The sequence below is a fragment of the Typopeltis vanoorti genome, chromosome 7 (assembly GCF_054136105.1).
Source record: "Typopeltis vanoorti isolate ZY-2024b chromosome 7, IOZ_Tvanoo_1.0, whole genome shotgun sequence".
NCBI lineage: Eukaryota > Metazoa > Arthropoda > Arachnida > Uropygi > Thelyphonidae > Typopeltis > Typopeltis vanoorti.
The window spans coordinates 99,905,410-99,924,649 of record NC_143555.1 but is presented as its reverse complement, the minus strand read 5'-3'; the positions used below and the strand labels follow the sequence as shown (position 1 = coordinate 99,924,649).

The 19,240-nt window shown below is 35.5% G+C and overlaps 1 protein-coding gene across 3 annotated transcripts in view; it reads right to left on the bottom strand.

Moving 5' to 3' along the window:
* LOC150104901 (uncharacterized) overlaps positions 1-19,240 on the bottom strand; it is a 196,207-nt gene that overhangs the window by 15,252 nt on the left and 161,715 nt on the right. For all 3 annotated transcript variants that reach the window (XM_090395415.1, XM_090395414.1, XM_090395416.1), the window contains one exon: positions 11,795-11,962. In XM_090395415.1, coding sequence (XP_090251541.1) covers positions 11,795-11,962 — 168 coding nt within the window. The remainder of the gene's footprint in view (positions 1-11,794; positions 11,963-19,240) is intronic.

Sequence of the window (19,240 nt, the reverse complement as noted above, 5' to 3'; positions counted from 1 at the left end):
CATCACTCCTATCTTAGTATCTCCCATAATGCAAAACACATCTCCTTGCGGATATGTATAATGTTATGCATTAAGGGATGGGCCCCTACCCAGGCTAGTTTCAACCTTTATTGAGGTCTCTTCAGTGGGAGCCAGGCCCAGACGTGGAAATACCAGGCAGAAGCAATAACGAGGTCATCTTTACCTACAGGAGTTGCCAAAAGGTGTGCCACCTTTTTATTAAATTACTCTGGATTTAGAGAAAGATGTTGAAAGTTTATTTTTCACTTGGTTAGACTATAATATCTCCAAGTCTGGGCCTGGCTCACACTGAAGAGACCTCAATAAAGGTCAAAACTAGTCTGGGTACTGGCCCTTCCCTTAATACATGACATTATACATATCCGCAAGATGTATTTTGCATTATGGGAGATACTGAGATAGGATTGATGGTAGCTTGGGCCACCTTTGCTACGAGTTGCCCGGTGTTGTACTACCTTACCCCAGTCCTGAAGATACTTTCAGGCGCAAACTTTGTTTGCTCACACTTGGATAAAGGATTAAACTAAATTTATTATAGTCTAACCAAGTGAAAAATAAATTTTCAACATCTTTCTCTAAATCCAGAGTCTGGGCCTGACCTACTGAAGAGACCTCAATAAAGGTCGAAACTAGTCTGGGTACTGGTCCTTCCCTTAATGCATGACATTATACATATCTGCAAGATGTGTTTTGCATTATGGGAGTACTGAGATAGGAGTGATGGTAGCTTGGGCCACCTTTGCTACGAGTTGCCCGGTGTTGTACTACCTTACCCCAGTCCTGAAGATACTTTCAGGCACAAACTTTGTTTGCTCACACTTAGATAAAAGATTAAACTAAATTTATTATAAGATTGAATTTCCCTTTATAACTTATTTTTTTATCACTATTAGTTTTATAATTTTTTATAATTATACATTGTCAAAAAGCTGATTCTTTCTCTTATAGTTTTTGTATAGGAGAAAATATTATACATATCACAAATTGTGTATTTGTGATAAAAATTCTGGAAAGTACATATCACCATTAGTAGTATCCATCTGATATGCAAACAGAAAATAGAAGATAACTGCATGACCAACTAATGAGTAAGTGCAACAGAATATAATTGATCCCCACCTTCTCTTAACTGAATATCTTAAGAGAAGGGAAAAACTACAAGCCTTCAAAATGGAGTGCCTTAGAAAAATATATTTCTAAGGATCAAATGAATAGCTTCTATAAGTTAAATTTAATATAGCATTGCCTATGGAGCTTTTGAATGGAACTTTTCAGATAGTTGCTATACTAAGTGACTTACCTATAACATTTGCTATAGCGAGATTTGATTTCAGAACCAGTTACGCAGAGAACAAAACAAATAATGTGGCAAGGGAAGAGATGGTGCATTAGCAAATGCCATTAGGGAACTCACTTAGTGTAGCAGCAGTATAGGAAACAATTAGAGTAAAATTTGAAAATGTATGGGAATGTACCATAACAGATATCGACACAACCTGAACAGGAAAAGCAGAACATCTGAAAGATCCTGGATCCAACAGATCACAACTACACGAGCTACCAGGCGGAGTGAGTCATAACACACTCCACTTGGCAAACTATTTGCTATAGCGAGTTACATGTTACAAATTAGTTCCCTGTTTCAGAACACTGAACATTGAAAACTCAAGCAAAGAGAAACAGATTAAATAAAAAAATAAAAATAAAAGCCATCTCCTCCACACCTTCTTCAAGATTCACTTCACAAATATGTCTGTGCAGCTGCTACATCACAGCAACTATTTTTTCTGAGAAAAACAATTTTCAGCTTCTTCAACGACTATTCATCTTCAATCAACTGCTCTTTGTCCAATTATCTGCTCTTCAACTTTGTCTCAAAAGCGGCATTCATGCATGTGTTTGTTCTTATATCCTGTGTAAGAAAGTCCAACTCAGAATTTCTCTTTTTCAGCTGAAACTCATATTCTATCATGCTTGTTTGCTATTTTATCACTCTCCTCATATAACCAACCATTCATAATTTGTAAGATATTAAAATAGATGTTGAAAATTTTTTTTCCCCATTTGGTTAGACTATAATAAATTTAGTTTAATCCTTTATCCAAGTGTAAGCAAACAAAGTTTGCAGCTGAAGTATCTTCAATACTGAGGCAACTCGTGGTAAAGATGAACCAAGCTCTCATCAGTTCTTGTCCCAGTATCTCCCATAATGCAAAGCACATCTCCTTGCAGACATGTATAATGCTATGCATTAAGGGAAGGGCCACTACCCGGACACCGGTTTCGACCTTTATTGAGGTCTCATCAGTGGGAGCCAGACCCAGAAGTGGTGATACTAAAGCATAAGCAATGAAGAAGTCATATTTACCTATACGAGTTATCAAAAGGTGTACCACCTTATTATTAAATTACTCTGGATTTAGAGAAAGATGTTGGAAGTTTTTTTCTGCAAGGAAATGTGCTTTGCATTATGGGAGATACTGGGACAAGGAGTGATGAAAGCTAGGTCCACCTTTACCACGAGTTGCCTCAGTCCTGAAGATACTTCAGGCACAAACTTTGTTTGCTTACACTTGGATAAAGGATTTATTATAGTCTAACCAAGTGGGAAAAAAAACTTCCAACATCTTTCCCTAAATCCAGAGTAATTTAATAATAAGATGGTACAGTTGGATCGTCCTTCCTGTCTTTTGATCCGCCATCTTGCTTTAACGTTGTTCTCATTAAGGTTAATTAATTGTATGTTGATTACTAATCCAAATATAGGAAAATTTCTATTATACTGCACTACCCTATATTCAGATTAGTCTATGTAAAATAGTGTAATCAAATATTAATTAACTTTAGCAGTCTAATGTTTACATATAGGCCAAATTTTACATTAACATTTAAGGTTCCCGCTAGGTCCGATAATTTTATGAACGGTGCAGTGGAAAAGAATCACGCTAACAACAAATTGAAATCAATAAAACAAAACATTTAATGCAAGGTTATATAATATATACATAAGTATACTTTGGATACAAGATAATGCAAAATTAACTCTGTTCAAACAACTCATAGCATTCACTCAACTCTTGGTATTAAACACTGAGCTTCAAAATCTAATTTCTCCCTAATAGGCAAAGATAGTTCTAAAGTTCATTACCACTGAAATTCACAGCAAATATTTTAACAATTGTATTCTTTATCTATCCCTTAGTCAGAAATCCCATAGTTCAGTCAAGAGATAGCTATCACTTTAAGGGGGGGGGGGGACTATTAATCTTCTAGCTTCGGCTAATTTCAGCATAAACACCACAGTTAATGTTAGGCTTTAACAGGAGGAGTTAATTCTTAAAACTTCACTCTAAAATGCTATAAAGTACAACTGTTCTTACCGGAATAAATCCACATATTATTTACTGAGGCACACTTAAAACTTTAGTTAATTATCACACTGGAGCAACACATTTCAAAAGTAATCTTCTTTAAATTAACTTAATCTTTAATTTCAGTACATCACAAATGCAGACACACTTGCTAGAAAATTCACTTATTCTTCATATACTACTTTATAATAGAATCAGCTTTCCACTAATCTTCCTTGATAGCTGTGGAATACAACATTAACTTCAGAATTCCATATCAATATTCAGAGTTGCCAATTTACATCTCGATCCTTCGTAATTTGATTACAGCACTTAATTCTTTGTACTACAGCCTCTTACTTAACTCCGTGCTGCTAATAAATTATTTCCTCATCTCTATCGTACTGTTCTGAGTGCCGTTCTTGTGCTGAGTGCTCCAACTGTATTCAGTACCTAGTTTCCCAGTTCTAGTGCTATGACTGACTGTCGACCAACTGCTCCTGTTTACTCTCGCTTTCCGTTTATATACCTTCACTCCTTTTTTTCCACCAAAACTTGTTCTCACCGTCTAGCTCATATCAATTCCCTCTCACGTCCATAACTCATGCGCTACCACGCTCGTGCTTTCTACTTTTAACTCCGTCTCCATGACAACAATTAGAGCAGTACATAAGCATTACATAACATTTTACCTTTACATACAGAAACTAAATAAAAAGGATATTCTTCAATTCAAATAATATATAATTAAATATGAACACAAATTCTTCTACTATTAATATAGGAATAAACAAAATAATCTGAACGTTATTTTTATACAGAGTCCTTTCTATTATTAATACATATCCTAAATTAAATAACTAAATAAAAAAACCTCAAAGGTAATTATATGAATAATAGTTTATAACAAGAGATTTACATTAAATAATATCTACAATTGCAGCCTTTGCCATGGTGGATTATGTTGGATTCTGAGGGGAGTATTAATAATTTTATTTTCTCTTCATTCAGAATCCAACAGAACACTTTTTGGTAACTTGTATAGATAAATATGACTTCTCAATTGCTTCTGCCTTAGTATCACCACTTCTGGGTCTGGCTCCCACTGACGAGACCTCAATAAAGGTCGAAACCAGTTTGGGTAGTGGCTCTTCCCTTAATGCATAGCATTATACATGTCTGCAAGGAGATGTGCTTTGCATTATGGGAGATACTGGTACAAGGAGTGATTGAGAGCTTGGTCCACCTTTACCACGAGTTGCCTCAGTCCTGAAGATATTTCAGGCGCAAACTTTGTTTGCTAACACATGGATAAAGGATTAAACTAAATTTATTATAAAATAGATGTCATGGATTCAGCCATATTTTATAGACAAATACAGAACAAAAAAGTTTCAAAAAATTACCAGAGAATTTATGAGAATATAATCTTCAGCACCAGAGTTGCCATGATTTGAAATACTTAAGACCCAAGAGCCTATGTTCACCTTTTATTATTGCTTAAATTAGGTTTCACTGACCTGACAGCTGTTTCAAACTATTGGTTCTCATCAGAGACCAAGCAGAAACCTAGATAACAAAAACTTTCAATACCCACCAAGAATTCATTCATGATGAATTTAACTCTATGACATTAGATTGCTATTGTAGATGGTTTTTGATCTGTACGTCTCTGATAGGAACCTGATCTCTGATGAGAACCAACAATTTAAAATATATCAGATCATTAAACTTATTTTAAGCAGTAATAAAAGGCAAACATACAGGCTCCCAAGCAGTACTTGGATCTTTTATAAGTAGTGCAAATCAAGGCAACTACAATGCCAAAGGTTACATTTTCATAACCTCTCTGGTAAATTTTTGAAACTAAGTTTCTTTCTATATTTGGTTATAAATTATGGCTGGATCCAGAATTTTCTGTATTTTAATATCTTATCTATGACAAATTGAAGGCTTTCAGCTCTATACTTTCTATCTGATTTTCCTTTTCTTAAATGTGGATTTTCTGACTAACTTTCTTATTAAATTCATCTTCCTACGAGATTTTGATAATCACAATACCAACAAGCTTTCCTTTTCCAACTACACTGATCCAGCAGGTAGAGATGGAAAGGTATTTGGTATCACACATGATCGCACAACTTGTTCAAATGCCTATCAGAAGACCAATTAATTCTAACCTTTCCAAACACTTAAATCAACAATTTAGTCTGATCAGAAGTGTAAAGCTCATTGATGATTCTTCTAAGTATATATGAATGTTGTCTGTCCTTTAGGCTAAGCTCACAACCTAACTTGCTCCTCCATTTTCCATATCTGGTAACCAAAGAATGTCAAATGAGATGGTTTTCATTATTCTGTGTTTCATTTCTTTACCGGATTATTGTTTTCAGTCTTTTATACAAGAGATTTGCACAACATGCATCAGTAAAACAATTCTTTCCCAATTCTACTTTAAATTCTGATGCATTATTCAATCTGTGATTCTCCAAGAAGTGTGCAAAAGACATAAGAAGAGTTATACACATTGCAACTGACTTGTGTGGAAATCTCCACCTTCCTTTTCTGCTTATATTAAAGAATGAAATAATTAAAAGCAACTTACCATATTTAGAACTAATTTTGAAATAGCCAAAAATAGGATAGATGCATAATTCCAAAAGTTATATCGTCTTTTTTCCATAACTCCTGATTAATCCATCTACTATTTCCATCATTTTTTGTATTTGGATGGTTCTAATGAATTGTTATCCACACAAAAAAAGCCAATATCATGGTGTTTTTTTTTTTTTTTTTTTTTTTTTTACTTTTTTGTAATTGCTTGCATCTCAGTAAATATCCTCCCATCATTATAAACTCAAAATATTCAGTATATTTCATCTAAAATGGATAACTGAAAATCGTTTGGTCCTCATGACCTTTCTGCAATTTTTCAGAAGGTTTGTAGTTCTGGGTTTACTTCTGTCCTATGTCACCTTTTCCACTAGTATCTATCCTGCAACTTGGAAATTAACCCATTTTCAACATATTTTTCTAAGAATAACAAAAATATTTATAATCAAATTATAATATAAATTATATATAATTTAATTTATAAATATAATTATAATGATTATAAATATAATTTATAATTAAATTACATTCAATTGCTGGCACTTCAATTATTTCTAAGAAATGCAGAAATCTCTGAGAGGTCAGCTTTTGTATCACCTGGAAATCTCGATTAAAACATGACTGCCAGTTATGAATTCTGCCACTGGCAATTGACATGGACACCTATCTTTTGGGAAAATCTGAATGAAAAGTCAAGTTTCATCTAACATCCCTAAGGCATTTGATCAGGTTTGGCACAAGTCTATTAAACAAACTCTGATCTTACAGCCTGTTTCCCGACTTCTGCAGTCCCAGGTTATGTGTGATGGTGAATGGATCATTATCCTCAAATACTGCAAGTATTGCTGGAGTACTAAGGGATTCTGTTCTTTCACTAACTCTCATATGATATTAATGACATTCTCTAGTTGACTGTAAATCCAATCCACAGTTTTGTTGAAAACAGTAGTACATTGTATTTCTCTTTTTCATTTGAAAAACTCTGCACTATATTAATGAACAAAAACTCCTAAAATATCTTTTTCATCATCATCATCATCATCATCAAATTCCTGCCATGTACCCTCAAGGGGTGTACAGGATATGACAGTACTACATGAAAAAATTACATCATTACTAACTTCCTATCTACAATTTTCCTCCAAATCAGTCTGTTACTTGTCAAGACTCCAACATTATCAGATCTTATATTTCTATCGTCTAAGGCACTTTGTACCGTATCAATCCACCTATATCTTGGTCTTCCTCTGGGTCGTTTTCCTGCCAACCGGGCAGAGAACACTTGTTTTGCTAATCTTTCCTCTCCCATTCTATTTAAGTGACCATACCACCTGAGATTAGCTCTGCTAACACATTCCTGGATGCTGACAATGTCAAGTTCTTTCCTAATATCCTCATTTTTAATATGATATTGCCATTGATGCCATCTGTTCACGCCTCTAATCTTTCTCAGGACTCTCATATCTGCGGTCTCTAGTCTTTGGTCAAGTGTTTTACTTCTGACCCAGCTCTCAGATCCATAAGTTAAAACTGGTTTGAACACTGTCTTGTATACAGCTAATTTAGTTTTCCGACTAATTTCTTTCTTATTCCATATGAATTTATTCAATTGACTTCCCACCATACCAGCTTTGCTGATTCTGTTGTCTATTTCTATATTTAATTTACCATCTTCAGTAAAAATCGTGCCTAAGTAGCTGAAATGTTTTACTTGTTCCACAGGTTCTCCATTCACAACACAGTTGACATTTTCAATGATTCTGCCTATTTTCATTGTTTTTGTCTTTTTATTGCTGACCTTCATACCATATCTATTACAACAGCTATTCAATTTAGTCAGAGAATCTTGCAGACTTGTAGCGGATTTATTTAGAAGTATAACATCATCCGCATAAAGCAAAGAGCTGACATTAACATCTCCAATTTTGATATCAGGTTTAATACCACATTCCTTCATAATGTGATCCATATAGATAATGAATAACAGAGGGGATAATGTACATCCTTGTCTCACACCACATTTAACATTAAACCATCTTCCTGTACTTCCTTCAATTCTAACTGCTGACTTACAATTCAAATAAAGACTAAGTATTGCTTGATATAATGCCCCATTGACACCATATAACTGCAGCGTATTGAATAGCTTCTCTCTTGGCACCTTGTCATATGCCTTTTCCAAATCGACAAAACTTAAATACAGATCTTTGTTATATTCCCATGCTTTCTCGACTATTTGTCGTAAAGTGAAGATCTGATCCTGACAGCCTCTATTTGGCCTGAATCCAGCTTGTTCTTCACCAAGCTTTTCTTCCACAATTCTTCTCAACCGTTTCTCAAGTATACTTGCATAGATCTTGCCAGGAACACTCAGTAGGGAAATACCTCTGTAATTCTCACATGCAGTTTTATTTCCCTTTTTATATATGGGTACTATGAGAGCTCTACTCCAATCATCAGGAATTCGTCCCTCTGTCCAGGCTTTCTGAACTATGCGGTGCAGCCACTGTAAGACTCTTATACCACCATGCTTCAGCATTTCTGGTCGAATATCATCTACTCCTGCTGCCTTTCCACATTTCAAGCCTTTGATGGCTTTTTCTACTTCAAGTATGGATATGTATTCCTGACTGCATGCCTGGTCAGTGTTTTTTATCACTGTGCTGTCATCACTGCTTGTTTCATTTAGCAGTTTTTCAAAGTAATTACTCCATACTTCAAGGATATCTTTTTCTCCTGTTTTCATGTCACCTTTATCATCTCTAACTCCTTTTACAGCACACTTTCCTCCATTCCTAAGCTTCTTCAACAACCTCCAGAATATTTTGCCACCTTCTTGATATTTATTTTCCATATTCTTGCCAAAGTCCTCCCATGACTTTTGTTTAGCTAGTTTTACACACTGTTTAGCTTTCTTACATTTATCTCTGTATTCTATAAGAGTAAAAGCTGAGTTATTTGACAGGAACTTTTGATATGCTTTCTTCTTTTCCTTCACTGCCTCTTTAACTTCCTGTGTCCATCAGGGAGTTCTGATTTTTTTTATCCTTGCACACAACCTCACCACATGCCTCTCTGGCAGAATCAATCAATGTTTTCTTCAGAGTTTGCCACTGAATCTCCAAGGTTTGATTCCTGTTCTCAAACTCTTTCATTTTTTCTTCAATAATCTTTGTGTATTTTAGTCTACAGTTCGCATCTGAGAGCTGCTCAACTTTTATTCGCTTTAAAACTTTCTTACATATTTTTCTTTTCAATATGAAATTCAATTTTATCCTGCTCAAGACTAAATAGTGATCACTTCCAATTTCAAATCCTCTGTACACTCTGGTGTCCTGCACCAGGGAGAAAACATCACTATCAACAATAACATAGTCAATGAGACTTTTCTTATTCCTAGCCTCTTCTCTCCATGTGAATTTGTGCACATTTTTATGTTGGAACATGGTGTTAGTAATAACAAGTCCATGTCCTGAGCAGAAATCCAACAGATATTTGCCATTATTATTAGCTTTGCTCTTTTCTCCAAATTTTCCCAAAATATTTTTGTATGTCTCACAATCATTTCCTACTCTGCTATTTAGATCCCCAACAAGGACCAACTTTTCCTTTTTCATTGTGTCAGTTGCTTTTTCTAAAGCCTCAAAAAATTCTTCCACTTCTACCTTAGTAGAACCTTCTGTGGGACCATAGGCACAAATAAGTCTCATTGTCCAGTTCCCCATTCTCATATTTGCCCACATTACTCTACTTGAGACTGACTGCCATTCAAGAAGATTAGCCTCGTATTTTGTGTTGAATATTATGGCTACTCCTTCTTTTCCGTGATTGTCATTGCCTGAATATAACATTTTGTATTTATTGCTCAGAAAGATCTCACCAGTTTTGGTCTTTTTTGTTTCAGTCACCCCTATTATGTCGATCTGGTACTTATCTAATTCCTCAGCTATCTCCATTTCTTTGCCATTCAGGCTTCTTACATTGATAGTACCGATCTTTAACTCTGGTGATGTTGAGTTGGGGTTTGTTTTCAGATTTGTTCCAGTAGCTGACTTTTCGCTGTTCGCCCTGGTTCCCTGGCGAAAACAACGGGGGCCTTGTTTAACCGGGCGACGCCCCAGCCGGCATGAAATTTTGTCATGTTGTACCATCATTTTCTATTTTGGTTTAACCAATAAGAATACAATTTGGTCGGCTAAATCCCAAATTGCCAGCCCATCCTCGTTCGTTCAGTATCAAAGTAGATACCCAACAGGGTGCACCACGAGAAGGTGAGGATTGGACATTAGGTCAGAAGCCCTGGTTGGTTATTGGTGATCTCTAAACCATTGTTCAGTATATATCCTTGTTAATTTTGATGCTCACAGAACTCACTCCAGTTTAATGCTTACCTTTAATCTTTCTGGGCATAAGCATATTACTATTATTGCCTCCTCAGCAGCTTGGAAATCAGGTTTTTTCTTTCACTCCCATTTATTATTTTACCTTTGAAAGCTAATGGTTTTTTATGTGACTCCCACCCATGAAAGGCTATAAACCTATAAGTGCATTAATACCATGTGGGATAAGTTTTTTTTCTCTATTTTTATATCCAAAAACCCCACCTTAGAGACCAAACGTGGAACTTTTTTTCAAACCATTTTGGACCCCCAACTTACTGGGGTCCAAAGTGGTTTGGACATTCATTAAATTTCTGCAACAGAAATCATCCACTGGGCAACAAAATTCACCTCTCACCTACAGACAATCACCAAAACATCCATGCTCACAACAGGGTTTGAGTCTGCTTGAACCAGCTGTTGGGTGAAGAATAAATATGCTAATCACTTAGCCAACCAGGCTAATAAATTGTATACAAATCACAGATCCATCTAATCATTGAATACTTCTCTCACGTTTGGGATGATGCCCCTAAGAATTCCCTAAATATACTTGACTTTATGAAATTACACTAATTAATGACCTGATTCTCATCAATTTACTCTACTCTCCTTCTTCATAGAGCTATTTCAATTTTTTCTGCTTACATTTTCTACACTTTTCATGCAACGTTTTTGAGAGTTGCAAATGAAAATCCACATTACTAATGAACTATAGGTTAAACAACCTTTCATGTGTGTATGTGTGTGAGATTGCTATATATAAATGAGAACCTAATGCACTTTCGTTAAATTTCTTCAACAGAAAATATTGTTTTGATGAACTCATCCACTGAAATGACTTCTGCAAAATCCCATACAATAAACGGTATTCCAAAGGAATTCAATACATTCTACTATAACACACTATTCCATTTTGATTATTAATACTAATGTAATTCATAGACAAGATTAAATCACTACACTTGAAAATTACATAAAGAAAATAAGGAATTTTAAAACACTAATATTTTACAATCCCACCACATCAGACTAAATACACAACAGAATATTACATAAAGCGAGAAAGAATTCACTCTGATGATGCGATAAGATAATCATTACAAAATATTAGTGTTTTATATTAAATTACTTTCCTTACATAATTTACATGTCTAGTGATTTAATCAAAACTATTCCATTGGTCAGTATGATTTCACTACAGTCATCTTACTATAGAAAACTTTTGCAGACCAAAGGAGTAGTTTGTATAGTAAATTTCCTTTAGCATAGCCTTCATGGTATGGAGCTTTTGCTGGAACATTTCAGTTGTTTGTTATACTGAGGAAGTTCATTATAGCAGTATTTGCCATACAAAGAGCATACAAAGACAGCAGTGAGAAGCGACTATAAACTTTACTCATAAAACATCATTTTGTATGAATACACTACCTAGATCTAGAATGGGACATTGATCTGGACTGTGACCTGCTCTTGCTCTGACGTTTGTTATGTCGGTCCATACTTCGGCTTCGACTCTTTTGACGTCTCTCTCGGCTACGGCTACGCCGTCTTTCCCTTCCCTTTGATCGACTCCTGCTTCTACTATAACTGCGCCTACTAAGAATATTTAGTAAACTCACTTTAGTCAAAAATAATTGTGCTGGACAGTTAAATAAACAATAGCTACTATATATGTAGACATTTCAAAACAATTATGTTTGGACTACCAGGGTTGGAGAAGATATATAACATTCACAATGGCTGCTCAATTTTCTTTATATGTAAGGAAAGACGGCTACCTCAATTTTTTGGCGCATGTGGGCAAAAAATGGAATTTCCCTGTATGAAATTTAATATTCTCTAATAAAATTTATAGCATTATGGAAATGAGCAATAACTTAATGCAGTATTTTTATAACTTTAAGTACCCTACTAGATTTACTTAAGTTAATTTTTGCAAATTAGCCTCCCCTTCCCATCTGCCCGCAAAAAAAAAAAAAAAAAAAACTCACAATTACCAATAATGATGCTGTATATCCTCAGATATGAGAGTACATTTTCATGCATCGATGAATAATACAGATAACAAGATGGTCGGACAAAAATAACATCACTATTCAAAAAGTAATGTAGAACCACATACACACACATAAATTAGAAATCTACGTTTTTTCTTTTTTAAATATATAACTGGTATATAAAAAGGAGGTAGTGATTTAAAATACTGAGCAAATTGACTACTACTTTCTGAGACAACATACATATACAACCATTTTCTTCCAAAATCTGATCTGTTAAGTCAGAAAATATGATTCATATTTTCAGACTTGAAGTGGTTCTAATCATATAAATCTATTCATATTCTGAACATCCTCTGGGTCTTTTAACTACTATTTTGACGTCGCACATCTATTTTGCTAATTTTGCAACTTGCATACTCTTGAATATTCTTTTATTTTTACCGTATCTACAAAAATATGCTCTCGTTTGCATCTTAGCTGATTAAATTAAAAGTTGAAAGAGGGGGACGCAAATTTTCTATGAAGAAATTTCTATATTCACTTGATGTAATGCTATAACCTCACTAAAATATCTGTTGTTGCCCAGTAATCTACATACAGTGTAGATATTTCTATCACGACTTGAGAATGCAAGGTATGTAATCCACAAAAAAATTACATTTTTTTTATGGGTACTTCCCACAATTTTTTTTTTCTGTGTAAAGAAATTCTTAACTGCTACTTTAAGCCAAGGAATGTAGTATAGCCTCACTCAAGATCTGACCATGTTCTGAAATTTTGCAAAAGTGGTGCATCTATGTAAAATCTAGTTCCAAATTGTTATGGTTGAGCACACCAACTACCTGCATAGTTTTTCCTATAAACAGTTACTCAGCTTCCGTAATTCTTTTATGTATTTATTGTCCACTGATATCAAACTATTGGAAGTGTGGACTCTGGTTCTCGTGTTTTATTTATTTTTTTTTTTTTATTGATCACACACATCAGAGACCACAAGACCTGTAATACAACAGTGCCATGTGACAAGTTATTAAGGAAAAAGGAAAAGAAGTAATCTATTGAGGATTTTCTTGAAAAGCTTGGGGTTGACCCACTTGGATGAAACATTGGTTTGATATTTAGAGCTGGGCTGTGTATGGTTGACCAGTGGCTGCTCTAGTACTTGCATTTGCATGATTAGAAGAAAGTGGAGGCATGGTGGCTGCCAGTGCACCGAAGCAACAACATCCATGAAACTACCTATAAAAAAAAAAAAAAAAAGGCATAATACATAAAAAGAGTGCCAAGAAACTGAAGGGAATCTGTGATAGAGAGGGAGAGGAATTGTCTATTAGGCAGAGTGCACTCTCAAGAATTAATATGGTCTGGAGTGCACCACCCCAAATGTGAGAACAATATTCAAAGGTTGGTTAGATTTGAGATTTATAGTGTTTAGGTTTGAGTAGGAGTGAAGTAGTGTTTTGAAGGGGAAAAAATATATATATCAAGTTTTTTAGAAGCTCAGGAGACTATTGATGTAATATGTTTATGGCAGGATAAGCTAGATATGAAAGTTAGTCAAAAAAAGGGGGAGGAGGAGGAGGGGATGATCTTGAAAGGTTATCTGAACATTATCAAAAGTAAGATGGAGTGAAGTAGGATCTTGCTTGCAGGTAATACGACAGGACTGTGTTTTAATAGCAATGAAAAACACTACTGAAAAGAAGAACACATACGATTAAAGAGAATAAAAGTTGAGTAGCTCTCTGATGTGAACTGTAGACTAAAATATACAAATATTATTCAAGAAAAAATGAGAGTTTGAGAGCAGAAACCAAACTTTAGAGATTCAGTGGCAAGCCCTGAAGAAAACACAAGCTATGATAGAAAAATCAGAACTCATGGTGAGCACAGGAAGTTAAAGAGGCAGTGAAGTAAAAGAAGAAAGCATATCAAAAGTTCCACACAAATAAGTCAGCTTGTGCTCTTAGAGAATACAGAGACAAACGTAAGAAAGCTAAACACACATAGAGATTCAGTGGCAAGCCCTGAAGAAAACACAAGCTATGATAGAAAAATCAGAACTCCATGGTGAGCACAGGAAGTTAAAGAGGCAGTGAAGTAAAAGAAGAAAGCATATCAAAAGTTCCACACAAATAAGTCAGCTTGTGCTCTTAGAGAATACAGAGACAAACGTAAGAAAGCTAAACACACATAAAACTGGCAAAACAAAATTCAGGGAGAACTTTGGCAAGATCATAGAAAATAAATATCAAGAAGGTGGCAAGATATTCTTATAATTGTTGAAGAAGCTCAGAAATGGAGGAAAGAATGCTGTAAAAGGAATTAGAGATGATAAAGGTAACATGAAAACAGGAGAAAAAGATATCCTTGAGTATGGAGTAATTACTTTGAAAAACTGCTAAATGAAACAAGCCGTGATGACAGCACAGTGGTAAAAAATACTGACCAGGCATGCAGTCAGGAATACATATCCATACTTGAAGTGGAAAAAGCCATCAAAAGCCTGAAATGTGGAAAGGCAGCAGGTGTAGATGATATTCGACCAGAAATGCTCAAGTATGGAGGTATAAAAGTCGTACAGCAGCTTCACTGCATAGTTCAGAAGGCCTGGACAGAGGGATGAATTCCGGATGACTGGAGTAGAGCTCTCATAGTCCCCATATATAAAAAGGGAAATAAAACTGAATGTGAGAATTACAGAGGTATTTCCCTACTGATTGTTCCTGGCAAGATTTATGCAAGTATACTTGAGAAACGGTTGAGAAGAATTGTGGAAGAAAAGCTTGGTGAAGAACAAGCTGGATTCAGGCATAATAGAGGCTGTCAGGATCAGATCTTCACTTTGCGACAAATAGTCGAGAAAGCATGGGAATATAACAAAGATCTGTATTTAAGTTTTGTCGATTTGGAAAAGGCATATGACAAGGTGCCAAGAGAGAAGCTACTCAATACGCTGCAGTTATATGGTGTCGATGGGGCATTATATCAAGCAATACTTAGTCTTTATTTGAGTTGAAAGTCAGCAGTTAGAATTGAAGTACAGGAAGATGGTTTTAATGGTAAATGTGGTGTCAGACAATAATGTTCATATTCATTATCTATATGGATCACATTATGAAGGAAAGTGGTATTAAACCTGATATCAAAATTGGAGGTGTTAATCTCAGCTCTTTGCTTTATGCAGATGATGCTATACTTCTAAATAATTCCATTACAAGTCTGCAAGATTCCCTGACTAAATTGAATAACTGTTGTAATAGATATGGTTTGAAGGTCAGCATTAAAAAGACAAAGACAATGAAAATAGGCAGAAACATTGAAAATATCAACTGCATTCTGAATGGAGAACTTATAGAACAAGTAAAACATTTCAGCTACTACTTAATCATGATTTTTTAGTGAAGATGGCAAGTGAAATATGGAAACAGACAACAGAATCAACAAAGCTGGTATGGTAGGAAGTCAACTGAATAAATTTATATGGAATAAGAGAGAAATTAGCCAAAACACTAAATTAGCTGTATACAAGACAGTATTTAAACCAATTTTAACTTATGGATCTGAGAGCTAGGTTAGAAGTAAAACACTTGACCAAAGACTAGAGACCGCAGATATGAGAGTCCTGAGAAAGATTAGGGGAATGAACAGATGGCATCAATGGCAATATCATATTAAAAACGAGGATATTAGGAAAGAACTTAATATTGTCAGCATCCAGGAATGCATTAGCAGAGCTAATCTCAGGTGGTATGGTCTGGGAGAAGAAAGATTAGCAAAACAAGTGTTCTCTGCCAGGTTGGCAGGAAAATGACCCAGAGGAAGACCAAGATATAGGTGGATTGATATGATACAAAGTGCCTTAGACGATAGAAATGTAAGATCTGATAATGTTGGAGTCTTGACATTTAATAGACTGATTTGGAAGAAAATTGTAGATTGGAAGCTAGTAATGATGTAAATTTTTAATGTAGTACTATTATATCCTGTACACCCCTTGAGGGTATATGTATCAGGAATTTGATGATGATGAAATACACTAAGTTGTCAAATATCATTCATAGCAAAACTATGTATGGTATTTGAAGTCAGAGAGAGGGGCATGGGTGAGAATACAGAACCCTGGAGTATTCCAGCACAGATAAAAGAAATCTAATCAGAGGAGGTCATTCACTATGACAAAGAATGACTAGAAATGCAGTTGGCAATCCAATCACAAAGGGCAGAAGGAAGGTGAGAAAACCTTGGTGCAAGACACAATCAAGATATATCAAGTGTGATCACGAGTTTCTCAAAATCTTTCCATAACCTATGTTCAAAGGCGGATAAGGTTACTGAGGCAGTATGTTGTAAAACAAGAATGGCAGAAAGAGGTCTACTACTGTAGAACAAGAATGGTGGAATCCATATTGGTGATCACTGATTGGTTTCCAGGCAGTGAAAAATCCTTTGGAAGTACTGAGGTGAATGGCTGACTTATCTCTCTCTCTCTCTTTTTTTTTTTTTTTTTTTTTAATAGTTACAGGCTGGATAAAGGCTTACTGTTGATAAAGGATTCCAGATGAATCTACCCAACTTTCAGATGAATTCCCCAGCCAGCTATTAGCACCCGAATGTCATACTTGGCTGATGCTTGCATGTGAATGACAGATCTTATAGAAAGGTAATGAATGAAAATCAGAATATAAGAATAATCCCATCTCCACCCGTTATTTTGAAATATAAGCTCTTGATTTATGCTGGGGTAAGGTTTCTGAAGCTTCCAACATATATCAAATTAACAAACAGAACCTGAATTATGAATTACTTATTGTATTTCACAGAGATGCTTCCAAGTATATGAAAATTTACACTTTCACATAATAATACAAAAATTTAAATATGTTAAACATATCATATACAGGACTTGAAAAATTTTGTGCTGGCTCACCAGTAAGGTATACTCTACATAGCAGTCACTAAATATATCATAGCCAGATGTTTAATCCCAGATCTGTCTGCGCAGTTAGCCTAGTGGCTTTGCGCTTCGCAATCATATGGCTGGGGAAGGAGTGTCCTGAGTTCAATTCCCGTCGCCGACATGAGGAGCTTAAGGATCTTCCTCAGTCATAGCCAAGTTAGCCAGTCTTGGGCGTGGACAGCAGGGTTTTTCCCCCAGTTTATCTGGAGTTTTTCATCCCGCAAGCAGGCAAACTGGCCCTGTGAACACACATGGATCTACAGCCACAAATACTTAACCCTCCCCATGAGGGGGCGCAACGTGCCCCAATAGGGATGGGGAGAAAAGGGAGGAAACTCCATATGAATAAATAAATAAATCTCAGATCTGGTACATTCATAACTTTTGCTAATATTGACTAATTTTTATTCTGTACCACTACCACTGCTGAAGAAAATATGTTGTTGACTACTTATATATTAGCATGTTTATCAGTCTGTGAAGAAAAAATTCACATTTTATAAAAGATAAAAGACAGTTTACTTATTTTTTTTTTTATTAATAATACACCTGTTTATTATATTTTTGCTTCTAAAACATATCTTGAATCACTTTTATGTAAAAAAATAAATAATTTCTTCTCTGCCATTATAAATAAATGTTGAAACATTCAGTATTATAAAAACTCTCAATAAAATAAAACACTCAGGTCTACACATATGATCACATCAGTGGGTTTCCTGAATTTTGACTGGCTCCAAAACATGGTTAGACAGACAGGCAAGTGATGAGATGACACAGAAGCAACTTAAACAATCAAAAAACATTTAGGTTGGATTCAATATAAAGAAATAATTTTGGGAAAATAAATAATTCTTTCTCAACTTTTCATATTCTGCATATGCCATCACTACTTAAGAAATAAGCTAACTATTGGGTTGGCAAATAAGTTCGTTCAGTTTTTCAGAGTGGAATGAAACACATTTTATTTAATGTATATAATACATACTAGTCAGTTATATATTGACCCTCTTTATCAATGGCTTCTTGGCATCTGTCCACCAACTTCATTATGCCATGCTCATAAAACTCCTGAGGTTTACTGGCAAAAAACTGATCAAGGTGTCTTTTGACAGCCTCCTCATTAGCGAAGGTTTTCCCGTTCAGAGAATTCTGCAACGATCGGAATAAGTGGTAATCGGAAGGTGCCAGGTCCGGTGAATATGGAGGATGCGACAAAACATCCCAGCCAAGATGTAACAATTTACTCCGAGTTGTTAACGATGTGTGGGGTCTGGCGTTGTCATGGTGAAAGACAATTCCTTTCTGATTTGCCAATTCAGGATGTTTTGTGTTAACTGCACGGGCTAGTCATGTTAACTGTGAGCAATAGACATTTGAATCAATCGTTCTGACTTAAAGTAACACCTTGTAGTAGACAACACCTTTATAATCCAATCCCGCCACACAGAGCATGATCTTCTTTGGGTACAATCTCGCTTTCTAGGTTATTTGCGGCGGTTTGCTCTTGTGCCTCCATGATCTTTTACGTACCATGTTATCGTACACGACCCATTTTTCATCTCCCATAATCATCCGCTTCAAAAATGGGTCGTTATCTTGGCGATGTCACAGCGAATCATAGATGGATATGCGAGCAGTCATATTGGCCTCAGTCAATTCATGTGGCACCCAAACATTGCGTTTAGAAACATATCCAAGCTTGTGCAATGGTTTTCAAGGCTTGTACAGGATATGTTCAATACTACAGCAATCTCCCGCACTTTTTGTGACGGATTTTTGTCGATGATATCCTTCACAACACTCGAATCAACCTCAGCCAGGTGACCAGTGCAAGGTGCATCACTGACATTAAAATCTCCAGAACGGAATTTGGCAAACCACTTTTGGCATACGTGTTCTGTTAAGGCACCA